The sequence below is a fragment of the Oncorhynchus gorbuscha genome, linkage group LG15 (assembly GCF_021184085.1).
Source record: "Oncorhynchus gorbuscha isolate QuinsamMale2020 ecotype Even-year linkage group LG15, OgorEven_v1.0, whole genome shotgun sequence".
Taxonomy (NCBI): Eukaryota; Metazoa; Chordata; class Actinopteri; order Salmoniformes; family Salmonidae; genus Oncorhynchus; species Oncorhynchus gorbuscha.
Genome location: NC_060187.1, coordinates 1,203,082 through 1,218,557, shown reverse-complemented (window position 1 = coordinate 1,218,557; position 15,476 = coordinate 1,203,082). Strand labels below are relative to the sequence as shown.

At 45.1% G+C, this 15,476-nt stretch overlaps 1 protein-coding gene across 1 annotated transcript in view; it reads right to left on the bottom strand.

Moving 5' to 3' along the window:
• The window catches only part of herc2 (HECT and RLD domain containing E3 ubiquitin protein ligase 2), a gene marked incomplete in the record, with an annotated part of 175,944 nt that overhangs the window by 136,992 nt on the left and 23,476 nt on the right, over positions 1-15,476 (bottom strand). Inside the window, 7 exon segments of the mRNA XM_046299907.1 lie at positions 987-1,007; positions 3,741-3,914; positions 9,302-9,473; positions 11,263-11,367; positions 13,097-13,238; positions 14,840-14,940; positions 15,140-15,362. Coding sequence (XP_046155863.1) covers positions 987-1,007; positions 3,741-3,914; positions 9,302-9,473; positions 11,263-11,367; positions 13,097-13,238; positions 14,840-14,940; positions 15,140-15,362 — 938 coding nt within the window.

Here is a 15,476-nt window from a genome sequence, read left to right as displayed (position 1 = left end):
AATGCGGTCGACATGTGATTGTGAGGAATTCAAACATACACCCCGCCCTTCTTCTTACCAGAGAGATGCTCGATTCTGTCGACGCGATGCGTGAAGAAACCAGGTGGCTGCACCGACTCCGATAGCGTGTCCCGAGTGAGCCATGTTTCCATGAAACAAAGAACGTTACAATCTCTAATGTCTCTCTGGAAGGCAACCCTTGCTCGGATTTCGTCTACCTTGTTGCCAAGAGACTGGACATTGGCGAGATGTATACTCGGGAGCGGTGGGCGATGTGCCCGTCTACGGAGCCTGACCAGAAGACCGCTCCGTCTGCACCTTCAACGGCACCGTTGTTTTGGGTCGCCGGCAGGGATCCGATCCATTGTCCTGGGTGACAGGCCAAACAGAGGATCCGCTTCGGGAAAGGCGTATTCCTGGTCGTAATGTTGGTGAGTTGACGTTGCACTTATCTCCAATAGTTCCTGCCGACTGTATGTAATAAAGCCTACGATTTCCTGGGGTGACAGTGTAAGAAATAACACATAAAAAAGCAAAATACTGCATAGTTTCCTGGAAACGCGAAACGAGACTGCCATCTCTGTCGGCGCAGGAAGCATACTGGGGTGCAAAGGAACAAAAAAATAAATACAAATATGGGGATGAGGTAGTTGGAAGGGCTATTTGCAGATGGGCTATTTACAGAAGGGCTATTTACAGATGGGCTATGTACAGGTGCAATGATCTGTGAGCTGCTCTGACAGCTGGTGCTAAAAGTTAGTGAGGGAGATATGAGTCTCCAGCTTCAGTGATTTTTGCAGTTCGTTCCAGTCATTGGCAGCAGAGAACTGGAAAGGCGGCCAAAGGAGGTGTTGGCTTTGGGGATGACCAGTGAAATATACCAACGTAATCAACACACCCCCGACATATCTTACTGTTGCAAGTATAAACTATATAAAAACATCACATCAAGTCCTTCATGCACAACACATGGCTTCATAATTTACCTGCATGTTGCCATGGTCCTCCAACAGAACGCACAGACAGAGAGAGATGTTAGTAACAGAGTAAAGGCTTCCATTTATAAATCACAACATCCTGACTAGGGCTGCACGATATGGTCCAAAAATCTAATTGCAATTTTTTCAAATATTGCGATTTTGATCAAAAACACTTCGGTCGCCAGGACAGCGGAACCAGAACCCCCCTTACGTAAAGAATGCCAGGACAGCGGAACCAGAACTACAGATACGTAGAGAATGCCAGGACAGCGGAACCAGAACCCCCCATATGTAAAGAATGCCAGGACAGCGGAACCAGAACCCCCCATACGTAGAGAATGCCAGGACAGCGGAACCAGAACCCCCCATACATAGAGAATGCCAGGACAGAGGAACCAGAACCCCCATACGTAGAGAATGCCAGGACAGCGGAACCAGAACCCCCATACGTAGAGAATGCCAGGACAGCGGAACCAGAACCCCCATATGTAAAGAATGCCAGGACAGCGGAACCAGAACCCCCATACGTAGAGAATGCCAGGACAGCGGAACCAGAACCCCCTTACGTAGAGAATGCCAGGACAGCGGAACCAGAACCCCCATACGTAGAGAATGCCAGGACAGAGGAACCAGAACCCCCCATATGTAGAGAATGCCAGGACAGAGGAACCAGAACCCCCATACGTAGAGAATGCCAGGACAGCGGAACCAGAACCCCCATACGTAGAGAATGCCAGGACAGCGGAACCAGAACCCCCTTACGTAAAGAATGCCAGGACAGCGGAACCAGAACCCCCCATACGTAGAGAATGCCAGGACAGCGGAACCAGAACCCCCCATACGAAGAGAATGCCAGGACAGCAGAACCAGAACCCCCCATACGAAGAGAATGCCAGGACAGCGGAACCAGAACCCCCATACGTAGAGAATGCCAGGACAGAGGAACCAGAACCCCCAGTATGTAAAGAATGCCAGGACAGCGGAACCAGAACCCCCATACGTAGAGAATGCCAGGACAGCGGAACCAGAACCCCCCCATACGTAGAGAATGCCAGGACAGCAGAACCAGAACCCCCATACGTAGAGAATGCCAGGACAGCAGAACCAGAACCCCCATACGTAGAGAATGCCAGGACAGCAGAATGAACCCCCAGGAACAGCGGAACCAGAACCCCCCATACGTAGAGAATGCCAGGACAGCGGAACCAGAACCCCCATACGTAGAGAATGCCAGGACAGCGGAACCAGAACCCCCTTACGTAGAGAATGCCAGGACAGCGGAACCAGAACCCCCATACAGAATGCCAGGACAGCGGAACCAGAACCCCCTTACGTAGAGAATGCCAGGACAGCGGAACCAGAACCCCCCCATATAGAGAATGCCAGGACAGAACCAGAACCCCCCCAGAGAATGCCAGGCGGAACCAGAACCCCCCATATGTAGAGAATGCCAGGACAGCGGAACCAGAACCCCCCATACGTAGAGAATGCCAGGACAGCGGAACCAGAACCCCCCCATACGTAGAGAATGCCAGGACAGCGGAACCAGAACCCCCCATACGTAGAGAATGTATGAATGCATGACTGTAAGTGGCTTTGGATCAAAGCGTCTGCTAAATGGCATAAGACATTAATATTATGTTGTTATTATAGAAATAGAATGGTTGGTGTTGGTTGGCATGACAATGAATGAAAAAGTCAGTATAGTAGGAGTTGCGACAGAGTAGAAACCAAAGTGTTGGTTAGTATTTCCCAGGGAACCCTAATTACATTTGAATTGAGACGTTAGATTCAGTAAAAAAAATAATTAGAATAAAAATGGTTGTATTGTTACACCAGATTGGTGCAGTGTTGTGTGTTGTTTTACAGGGTCAGACAGAGTAGTACAGCGTCCCTGGAGCTAATTAGGGTTAAGTGCCTTGCTCAAGGGCACATCGACACATTCTTCACCTTGTCTGCTTGGAGTATTGGAACCAGAGACCTTTCGGTTACCCGACGCTACTCTATAACGGCAAGGCTAGCTGCCGCCCATTTCTTAGAATGTGCTTTCCCTATTCCTCTCTAATTCAGAGCATGACGTTGCACAACAAACATGCTGGCAACAGCCTGTATTAGAGCTAACGTTTCCTAGTCAGATTTGTCCTAGCGCAATAATCTTTGCTAGCTAAATGCATTTAGCTAGCCAGCTAGCTAGTTAGCAATTAGCAGCTACTGCAAATGTAGAGGTTGTTAAGACTAAGTAAGTAGCCGTTTGCAGAGATAAAGATACAGAAAACATGGTTGATGTGAAGAAGCAAAATGAAAGCAGCATCGTTCTTGTTTCTTGACTGCATGGTGGAGCTAACAGAAGCATGCAGACTGAAGCAGCCAAGTGTTCCTGATTGAGTGACAGGGGGTGGGGCTTGGTGTGTCGGAAGCAAGCAGCCACATGAGAGAGGAGGGGGAGACTGGAGTGAGACAGAGTACACTATAAAAACGTGCATTTGAGAAAGAAAAAAATTGCAGCACCTTACGATACGGATATTTCATATGTCGATATCGCAATTTTGATTACAATTTGATTCATTGTGCAGCCCTAATCCTGGCTCTTGAGAATTCTCCAAAAAAATGAAAAACCACAGGCCATTAAATCTGAAGAGAGCAGTTGTGAGCCTTACAGATAACTGATCAATGGAAACACTGAAGACAGGAGGCTGAGTAGAGCTGCCTTAACAGTCTACAACACACAGTAGCAGGGCCAAGTCCACACGGTAGTAGTACCTTGTGGGAGGTAGGGGAGCTGCAGTGCGAGGGGGAGCAGGGGGCGGCCAGGCGGTCCAGGTGAGCCATGATGACCACAGCTGTCTGTCTCAGGTCGATAGCCAAGTCATTGTCCTGGGGCAGCGTCAGGTAGCGCAGGAAACTCTCATTGGGACTCAGAGGGGCCCCCAGGATCTGGAGAGGAAGAACACAGAGAAAACGACTGAACTAAAGGCGGTACAGAGCCTTCAGAAAGGATTCTTATTCTTTGACTTAATCCACATTCTATTGTGCCACAGCTTGGATTCACAATGGATTCAATTGATGTCTCATCCATCTACACACAACGCCTCATAATGACTTCACAACGCCTCATAATGACTTCACAACGCCTCATAATGACTTCACAACGCCTCATAATGACTTCACAACGCCTCATAATGACTTCACAACGCCTCATAATGACTTCACAACGCCTCATAATGACTTCACAACGCCTCATAATGACTTCACAATGCCTCATAATGACTTCACAACGCCTCATAATGACTTCACAACACCTCATAATGACATCACAACGCCTCACATCGCCTCATAATGACATCACAACGCCTCACATCGCCTCATAATGACTTCACAACGCCTCATAATGACTTCACAACGCCTCATAATGACTTCACAACGCCTCATAATGACTTCACAACGCCTCATAATGACTTCACAACGCCTCATAATGACTTCACAACGCCTCATAATGACTTCACAACGCCTCATAATGACTTCACAACGCCTCATAATGACTTCACAACGCCTCATAATGACTTCACAACGCCTCATAATGACTTCACAACGCCTCATAATGACTTCACAACGCCTCATAATGACATCACAACGCCTCATAATGACATCACAACGCCTCATAATGACAAAGAGAAAACATGTTTTTAGAAATGTTAAAACATTTATTGGAAATTAGTATTCACACCCCTGAGTCGATACATGTGAGAATCAGGCAGCGCTTGCCATCGATTTTTTCAACTGTAACTAGCCCACTCAGGAACTACTGTAACTAGCCCACTCAGGAACTACTGTAACTAGCCCACTCAGGAACTACTGTAACTAGCCCACTCAGGAACTACTGTAACTAGCCCACTCAGGAACTACTGTAACTAGCCCACTCAGGAACTACTGTAACTAGCCCACTCAGGAACTACTGTAACTAGCCCACTCAGGAACTACTGTAACTAGCCCACTCAGGAACTACTGTAACTAGCCCACTCAGGAACTACTGTAACTAGCCCACTCAGGAACTTTCAATGTCATCTTGGTAAACAACTCCAGTGTAGATTTGGTTTCTGTTTTAGGTCATTGTCCTGCATCTCCCAGTGTTTGTTGGGAAGCAGACTGCTTCAGTGCCAAAAATAAGGAATTAAATACATGTCAAAAATATATAACAAATGTTTCCTGATCTTATATCTCTCAGATATAGGACAGACACTTGTCATGACTTTGCCCTCTTTGGGTACAGCAAGCCCCATCCCCCTCTCCCTGCCTCCTACAACTAGGCTGCTGTGGTCAGAGAGGTCGTAAATTCCAGGAAGATCCTGGCTCATGGCCACAGTATAGAGACCGAGTGAAGTTTCATAGAGAACAAAATAATTTCTTCCACCTCACAGAACTCGAGCTCCGAACAACATTCATGTTCCGGAGAAGGTATAAAAGATCGGTGAAGAATCCAGCTACGAACTGGTCCATTTGTTATAACTTGGGAAGCTCATGGGAGACGGTGTGGCCACATTACCATAACGCTGTTTATATAGTAGCCTCAGATATGAGGTTTACATCTAATTGTTGTATAAGATGAATGAGTGAGGATGATACTGTTTATAACATTTTGTACTGTTTAATGAAGGAAACTCCAATTCCCTTTTGAGTTGAACTAAATCAGAGGACCGCCCATGAGCCCAGTTAGGGTCGGCATCCTGGGGCAGGCCCTTTTCTGCAACTCCCTAATAAAACACCAACTTTGAGAAGTTCTCACTAGACCATGTTTTTCTCCATTAGGAGAGGACGAAGGTTGTAGACCATTGCTGAATCTTTTAACCATACCACCTGGTTAAACTCTTAGACTATCGATACCGACAGAATAAGAACAAGTCTTTGATATTAATTACTAGTCTGCAGCTAGGAATTCAGTATCATTGAACGCGAAGAACGACAACCGACAAAACATCCATTCTACAACTACATGAATGAATGTCACTCTGAACTATCCCATCTAACCATGACACAGAGAGAGGACGGAAAACTCTACAACAGAAACTAACTTTTCAGCAGAAGTCCCGACGACACGCTGAGCGTAAATATATATATTGATTGCAATTATTCCCGAATGAGTGAACGTTCATGTGCAAAGGATTAGCATTTCAATTGTTATAATTATCAACTGTGTGTTGTCTCATCTCAGTCGACCCCCACTTCCCTTTTGTACACCAAGCCGCCATGCCTGTTTAGCCCACTAGGGGACATTCTCCTGTCATATCATGTAACCACATTCTCCTATCATATCATGTAACCACATTCTCCTATCATATCATGTGACCACATTCTCCTATCATATCATGTGACCACATTCTCCTATCATATCATGTGACCACATTCTCCTGTCATATCATGTGACCACATTCTCCTGTCATATCATGTAACCACATTCTCCTATCATATCATGTGACCACATTCTCCTATCATATCATGTGACCACATTCTCCTATCATATCATGTGACCACATTCTCCTATCATATCATGTGACCACATTCTCCTGTCATATCATGTGACCACATTCTCCTGTCATATCATGTGACCACATTCTCCTATCATATCATGTGACCACATTCACCTTGTTTGTTTGTTTATTTATGCATTTCTGTGATCGTTTAGTTAGTTAATAAATAAATTATTTAAGACAATTGATGTATGGATGACTCATAGTGAAGACTGGGTTCATGCAGATAACCAAACATTTACGACGTATGGAATGAGACTAACGTAATAATCAGAAGACTATTGATCAGATATGAAAATATCTGAAAAGTTATATTAGGAAATTATAATTGTAATCTGAATATTTTTCTTGGTGCCCCGACTTTAATTAGTTACATGATTAATCAGTTGAATCGCGTAATACTAATTACAGAGAATCCTTGATAAAAACGAAGTCTTCAATTTAATGATAGTAAAGACACGACACACTTCAGAACCAACTTCCCCAGTAAGGACTGTTATTCAATGTGTTTCTAATAGCAGTAAGGACTATCTGTTATTCAATGTGTTTCTAATAGCAGTAAGGACTATCTGTTATTCAATGTGTTTCTAATAGCAGTAAGGACTATCTGTTATTCAATGTGTTTCTAATAGCAGTAAGGACTATCTGTTATTCAATGTGTTTCTATGGGCTAATAGCAGTAAGGACTATCTGTTATTCAATGTGTTTCTAATAGCAGTAAGGACTATCTGTTATTCAATGTGTTTCTAATAGCAGTAAGGACTATCTGTTATTCAATGTGTTTCTATGGGCTAATAGCAGTAAGGACTATCTGTTATTCAATGTGTTTCTATGGGCTAATAGCAGTAAGGACTATCTGTTATTCAATGTGTTTCTATGGGCTAATAGTAGTAAGAACTATCTGTTATTCAATGTGTTTCTATGGGCTAATAGCAGTAAGGACTATCTGTTATTCAATGTGTTTCTAATAGCAGTAAGGACTATCTGTTATTCAATGTGTTTCTAATAGCAGTAAGGACTATCTGTTATTCAATGTGTTTCTAATAGCAGTAAGGACTATCTGTTATTCAATGTGTTTCTAATAGCAGTAAGAACTATCTGTTATTCAATGTGTTTCTAATAGCAGTAAGGACTATCTGTTATTCAATGTGTTTCTAATAGCAGTAAGGACTATCTGTTATTCAATGTGTTTCTAATAGCAGTAAGGACTATCTGTTATTCAATGTGTTTCTAATAGCAGTAAGGACTATCTGTTATTCAATGTGTTTCTAATAGCAGTAAGGACTATCTGTTATTCAATGTGTTTCTAATAGCAGTAAGGACTATCTGTTATTCAATGTGTTTCTATGGGCTAATAGCAGTAAGGACTATCTGTTATTCAATGTGTTTCTATGGGCTAATAGCAGTAAGGACTATCTGTTATTCAATGTGTTTCTATGGGCTAATAGTAGTAAGGACTATCTGTTATTCAATGTGTTTCTATGGGCTAATAGTAGTAAGGACTATCTGTTATTTAATGTGTTTCTATGGGCTAATAGTAGTAAGGACTATTTGTTATTCAATGTGTTTCTATGGGCTAATAGTAGTAAGGACTGTCTGTTATTCAATGTGTTTCTAATAGCAGTAAGGACTATCTGTTATTTAATGTGTTTCTATGGGCTAATAGTAGTAAGGACTATCTGTTATTCAATGTGTTTCTATGGGCTAATAGCAGTAAGGACTATCTGTTATTTAATGTGTTTCTATGGGCTAATGGCAGTAAGGACTATCTGTTATTCAATGTGTTTCTAATAGCAGTAAGGACTATCTGTTATTCAATGTGTTTCTATGGGCTAATAGCAGTAAGGACTATCTGTTATTCAATGTGTTTCTATGGGCTAATAGCAGTAAGGACTATCTGTTATTCAATGTGTTTTTCTATAGGGACTATCTGTTATTCAAGTAGTAAGGACTATCTGTTATTCAATGTGTTTCTATGGGCTAATAGCAGTAAGGACTGTCTGTTATTCAATGTGTTTCTATGGGCTAATAGCAGTAAGGACTATCTGTTATTCAATGTGTTTCTATGGGCTAATAGCAGTAAGGACTATCTGTTATTCAATGTGGATAAAGTCAAGGGGTGTGAATACTTTTTAATTAATTATTTTACCTTTATTTTACCAGGCAAGTCAGTTAAGAACATATTCTTATTTTCAATGACGGCCTGGGAACAGTGGGTTAACTGCCTGTTCAGGGGCAGAACGACAGATTTGTACCTTGTCAGCTCGGGGATTCGATCTTGCAAACTTTCACTTACTAGTCCAACGCTCTAACCACTAGGCTGCCTGCCTCTAACCACTAGGCTGCCTGCCTCTAACCACTAGGCTGCCTGCCTCTAACCACTAGGCTGCCTGCCTCTAACCACTAGGCTGCCTGCCTCTAACCACTAGGCTGCCTGCCTCTAACCACTAGGCTGCCTGCCTCTAACCACTAGGCTGCCTGCCTCTAACCACTAGGCTGCCTGCCTCTAACCACTAGGCTGCCTGCCTCTAACCACTAGGCTACCTGCCTCTAACCACTAGGCTGCGCTGCTGTCCCAAGGCACTGTTTCTGCTTAGCTTAGTACTTAATTTAGTATAGAAGACAAATAAATGGATTTTGATGTAACCCAGGACCAGGAATAGGAAAGTAATGATACCAGGTGTCTCAGAGTGCTGATCTAGGATCAGGTCATCTTATTGATCGTGATCTAAAGAAGGCTAAACTGATCCTAAATCAGCTTTTACAGAAACACATTATAAATACAGGCCCTGAGCTCACCTCCATCTCCTCATCGGGGCTGGGTTCCTCCTTGCTGCTGTGGATGTTGTGAAAGCGCTGCAGGAGAGGGAGGAGGGGGGCGCTGGTCCCCTGGGTGGAGCGCTCATTGTCCATCTCCCTGGTCCCACTGTCCCACAGACGCAGCAGTAGCAGCACGGCAGACAGCAGCTGGCTGGAGAGGAGAATAGAGTAGTCAGAGTACCATACTATGGGCATGGTAAGTGCTGTCCCACACAGACACAGCAGGACAGCAGCTGGCTGGAGAAGACCGGCCAGAGAGGCCAGGTACTGTATGATATGAGGGCTGTGGTAGGTGCTGTCCCACAGACACAGCAGGACAGCAGCTGGCTGGAGAAGACCGGCCAGAGAGGCCAGGTACTGTATGATATGAGGGCTGTGGTAGGTGCTGTCCCACAGACACAGCAGGACAGCAGCTGGCTGGAGAAGACCGGCCAGAGAGGCCAGGTACTGTATGATATGAGGGCTGTGGTAGGTGCTGTCACAGAGACACAGCAGGCTGGAGAAGACCGGCCAGAGAGGCCAGGTACTGTATGATATGAGGGCTGTGGTAGGTGCTGTCACAGAGACACAGCAGGCTGGAGAAGACCGGCCAGAGAGGCCAGGTACTGTATGATATGAGGGCTGTGGTAGGTGCTGTCACAGAGACACAGCAGGCTGGAGAAGACCGGCCAGAGAGGCCAGGTACTGTATGATATGAGGGCTGTGGTAGGTGCTGACACAGAGAATGAATCACAAAAGTATTTGTTTCCTCGTCTCCACCTCAAAAGACATTGGTGACATTGACATCTAGCCACTTAGCTAGCTAGTTAGGAAAGCACAAGAACACTGGACCGCCGAGCCGGATATCATTTAATTAACACATCTTACATTTATTTAATTAACACATCTTACATTTCTTACAGTTATACTTACTTATCAGTGTCTCGTCAGGAGGGGTCCTACCTCATAGTGAGTATCAGTGTCTCGTCAGGAGGGGTCCTACCTCATAGTGAGTATCAGTGTCTCGTCAGGAGGGGTCCTACCTCATAGTGAGTATCAGTGTCTCGTCAGGAGGGGTCCTACCTCATAGTGAGTATCAGTGTCTCGTCAGGAGGGGTCCTACCTCATAGTGAGTATCAGTGTCTCGTCAGGAGGGGTCCTACCTCATAGTGAGTATCAGTGTCTCGTCAGGAGGGGTCCTACCTCATAGTGAGTATCCGTGTCTCGTCAGGAGGGGTCCTACCTCATAGTGAGTATCAGTGTCTCGTCAGGAGGGGTCCTACCTCATAGTGAGTATCAGTGTCTCGTCAGGAGGGGTCCTACCTCATAGTGAGTATCAGTGTCTCGTCAGGAGGGGTCCTACCTCATAGTGAGTATCAGTGTCTCGTCAGGAGGGGTCCTACCTCATAGTGAGTATCAGTGTCTCGTCAGGAGGGGTCCTACCTCATAGTGAGTATCAGTGTCTCGTCAGGAGGGGTCCTACCTCATCAGTGAGTATCAGTGTCTCGTCAGGAGGGGTCCTACCTCATAGTGAGTATCAGTGTCTCGTCAGGAGGGGTCCTACCTCATAGTGAGTATCAGTGTCTCGTCAGGAGGGGTCCTACCTCATAGTGAGTATCAGTGTCTCGTCAGGAGGGGTCCTACCTCATAGTGAGTATCAGTGTCTCGTCAGGAGGGGTCCTACCTCATAGTGAGTATCAGTGTCTCGTCAGGAGGGGTCCTACCTCATAGTGAGTATCAGTGTCTCGTCAGGAGGGGTCCTACCTCATAGTGAGTATCAGTGTCTCGTCAGGAGGGGTCCTACCTCATAGTGAGTATCAGTGTCTCGTCAGGAGGGGTCCTACCTCATAGTGAGTATCAGTGTCTCGTCAGGAGGGGTCCTACCTCATAGTGAGTATCCGTATCTCGTCAGGAGGGGATCCTACCTCATAGTATCAGTATCTCGTCAGGAGGGGTCCTACCTCAGAGTGCCCCTCTGTACTGCCAGCTCCAGCAGGATGGCCAAGGCCAGGTGTTGGTCCTGTAGTGGGATGCTGCCTTTGGTACTACCACTTCCATGGACATCACTGGAAAGCAACCAGTTTAAATAACACGTCACTAGAAACCAACCAGTTTAAATAACACATCACTGGAAACCAACCAGTTTAAATAACACGTCACTAGAAACCAACCACAGTTTAAATAACACATCACTAGAAACCAACCACAGTTTAAATAACACATCACTAGAAACCAACCACAGTTTAAATAACACATCACTAGAAACCAACCAGTTTAAATAACACATCACTAGAAACCAACCAGTTTAAATAACGCATCACTAGAAACCAACCACAGTTTAAATAACACATCACTAGAAACCAACCAGTTTAAATAACACATCACTAGAAACCAACCAGTTTAAATAACACGTCACTAGAAACCAACCAGTTTAAATAACACGTCACTAGAAACCAACCAGTTTAAATAACACATCACTAGAAACCAACCAGTTTAAATAACACATCACTAGAAACCAACCAGTTTAAATAACACATCACTAGAAACCAACCACAATTTAAATAACACATCACTAGAAACCAACCACAGTTTAAATAACACATCACTAGAAACCAACCACAGTTTAAATAACACATCACTAGAAACCAACCACAGTTTAAATAACACATCACTAGAAACCAACCACAGTTTAAATAACACATCACTAGAAACCAACCAGTTTAAATAACACGTCACTAGAAACCAACCAGTTTAAATAACACATCACTAGAAACCAACCAGTTTAAATAACACATCACTAGAAACCAACCAGTTTAAATAACACATCACTAGAAACCAACCACAGTTTAAATAACACATCACTAGAAACCAACCAGTTTAAATAACACATCACTAGAAACCAACCAGTTTAAATAACACATCACTAGAAACCAACCACAGTTTAAATAACACATCACTAGAAACCAACCACAGTTTAAATAACACATCACTAGAAACCAACCAGTTTAAATAACACATCACTAGAAACCAACCAGTTTAAATAACACGTCACTAGAAACCAACCAGTTTAAATAACACGTCACTAGAAACCAACCAGTTTAAATAACACATCACTAGAAACCAACCAGTTTAAATAACACATCACTAGAAACCAACCACAATTTAAATAACACATCACTAGAAACCAACCACAGTTTAAATAACACATCACTAGAAACCAACCAGTTTAAATAACACATCACTAGAAACCAACCAGTTTAAATAACACATCACTAGAAACCAACCAGTTTAAATAACACATCACTAGAAACCAACCAGTTTAAATAACACATCACTAGAAACCAACCACAGTTTAAATAACACATCACTAGAAACCAACCAGTTTAAATAACACGTCACTAGAAACCAACCAGTTTAAATAACACATCACTAGAAACCAACCAGTTTAAATAACACATCACTAGAAACCAACCAGTTTAAATAACACATCACTAGAAACCAACCAGTTTAAATAACACCTCACTAGAAACCAACCACAGTTTAAATAACACATCACTAGAAACCAACCACAGTTTAAATAACACATCACTAGAAACCAACCAGTTTAAATAACACATCACTAGAAACCAACCAGTTTAAATAACACATCACTAGAAACCAACCAGTTTAAATAACACATCACTAGAAACCAACCAGTTTAAATAACACATCACTAGAAACCAACCAGTTTAAATAACACATCACTGGCAGATCCATGGACATCACAAGACAAACCAGACAACAGGTAGTACTGACCTGAGGAACTTAGTGGCTCTCTCCACGACCTCCAGCCAGACAGACGACACGGTGCCCTCGTCAAACAGAGTGGCTTCTGGGAGGGCCCGCAGAGCGTCCAGGGACTCCTGGAGCAGCTCACTGCACAGGTCCGCGTCGTCACCTGATCAAAGCACCAATATGTTAGACACACGGGACACTGGGGCTGGGAATGACCAGGGACCTCACAATACGATCACCATGCTTAGGCACCAATACGATATGTATTGTGATTCTCACGATCCTATATGTATTACGATGTGATACTGCGATTTGATGTTCAGAACATATTGTTCTGTTGCAAAGATTAGGACTTGACTCACAGTCGGCGCTCCAATTCATCCCAAAGGTGTTCAATGGGGTTGAGGTCAGGGCTCTGTGCAGGCCAGTCAAGTTCTTCAACACTGATCTCGACAACATTTATGTAAGGATCTCGCTTTGTGTACGGGGATTAACAGGCTGAAACAGGAACGGGCCTTCCCAAACTGTTGCCACAAAATTGGAAGCACAGAATTGTCTAGAATGTCATTGTATGATGTAGTGTTAATATTTCCCTTCACTGGAACTAAGGGGCCCTAACCATGAAAAACAGCCCCAGACCGTTATTCCTCCTCCGCCAAACTTTACAGTTGGCACTATGCATTGGGGCAGGTAGCGTTCTCCTGGCATCCGCCAAACCCAGATTAGTCCGTCGGACTGCCAGATGGTGAAGCGTGATTCATCGCTCCAGAGTCCAATGACAGTGAGCTTTACACCACTCCAGCCGGCGCTTGGCATTGCACATGGTGATCTTAGGCTTGTGTGCGGCTGCTCTGCCATGGAAACTCATTTCATGAAGCTCCCGATGAACAGTTATTGTGCTGACATTGCTTCCAGAGGCTGTTTGGAACTCAGTAGTGAGTGTTGCAACCGAGGACAGACGATTTTTGTGGGGGCAGGGGAGTGGACAGGGGAGGGTAGAAGGGGGCAGGGGAGTGGACAGGGGAGGGTAGAAGGGGGCAGGGGAGTGTAGAAGGGGGCAGGGGAGTGGGCAGGGGAGGGTAGAAGGGGGCAGAAGGGGGCAGTGGAGGGTAGAAGGGGGCAGAGGAGTGGACAGGGGAGGGTAGAAGGGGGCAGAAGGGGGCAGTGGAGGGTAGAAGGGGACAGCGGAGGGTAGAAGGGGGCAGAGGAGTGGACAGGGGAGGGTAGAAGGGGGCAGAAGGGGCCAGTGGAGGGTAGAAGGGGACAGCGGAGGGTAGAAGGGGGCAGTGGAGGGTAGAAGGGGGCAGTGGAGGGTAGAAGGGGACAGCGGAGGGTAGAAGGGGACAGCGGAGGGTAGAAGGGGGCAGGGGAGGGGGGACCACGGAGGGTCTGACACTCTGAACCATGTTGACTATGTGATGTCACCAGTAAAGGAGGCTGTCTACAGACTAAGTGAAGGGTTGTCTAGACGATGGAGAGGAGGCTGTCTACAGACTAAGTGAAGGGTTGTCTAGACGATGGAGAGGAGGCTGTCTACAGACTAAGTGAAGGGTTGTCTAGACGATGGAGAGGAGGCTGTCTACAGACTAAGTGAAGGGTTGTCTAGACGATGGAGAGGAGGCTGTCTACAGACTAAGTGAAGGGTTGTCTAGACGATGGAGAGGAGGCTGTCTACAGACTAAGTGAAGGGTTGTCTAGACGATGGAGAGGAGGCTGTCTACAGACTAAGTGAAGGGTTGTCTAGACGATGGAGAGGAGGCTTACCAGACCTCCAGGCTCGTCGTAAGAAGGCAAAGGCGAAGGAGAGAGCTGCTCTGGAGCCGACTCTGGCCAGACCCTCCACGCCCTTGCTGGCTGGCCGGGGGCTAGAGAGAAAGAGAGAGACACACCTTTAACCCAAAGATGACACATGACTCAGATCAAGCTGATCATCTAAAGGGGAATGTTTCAGATGAATCAGCGTAGCCCAGTCAGCGTAGCTAACAGTGAGATGACAGAACCATGGCTTCTACTTCCTGTACTATCACTTGCCATACTGGATGAGCGTTTTGGTTTACAGTGTACCTCTTGTTGTCTACGATGGGTGGAGGGGGGCTGGGGGGGCTCTTCCACCGGACCTTGTACTTCTCTTCCATCATACTGTGGCTCAGGGATATGAGGTATCTCTCTAGGATGACCAGGCGCTGACGTAGACGCAGGGCAGACAGCGTGCTCTTAGCCATCTGAGCCGATAGCTTATGTTGGTCATCTACCAGCACCATCAGACAGTCCTTCAGCTCCGTCTCATCTGAGAGTGACAGAGAGAGACAGAGACATCAGGTGCTGTGATTTCTAGAAATACAGTTTCATTACCAAACATGATTCCTTTACTAGTTGCAAACTTATTTTAGGGATAACATTT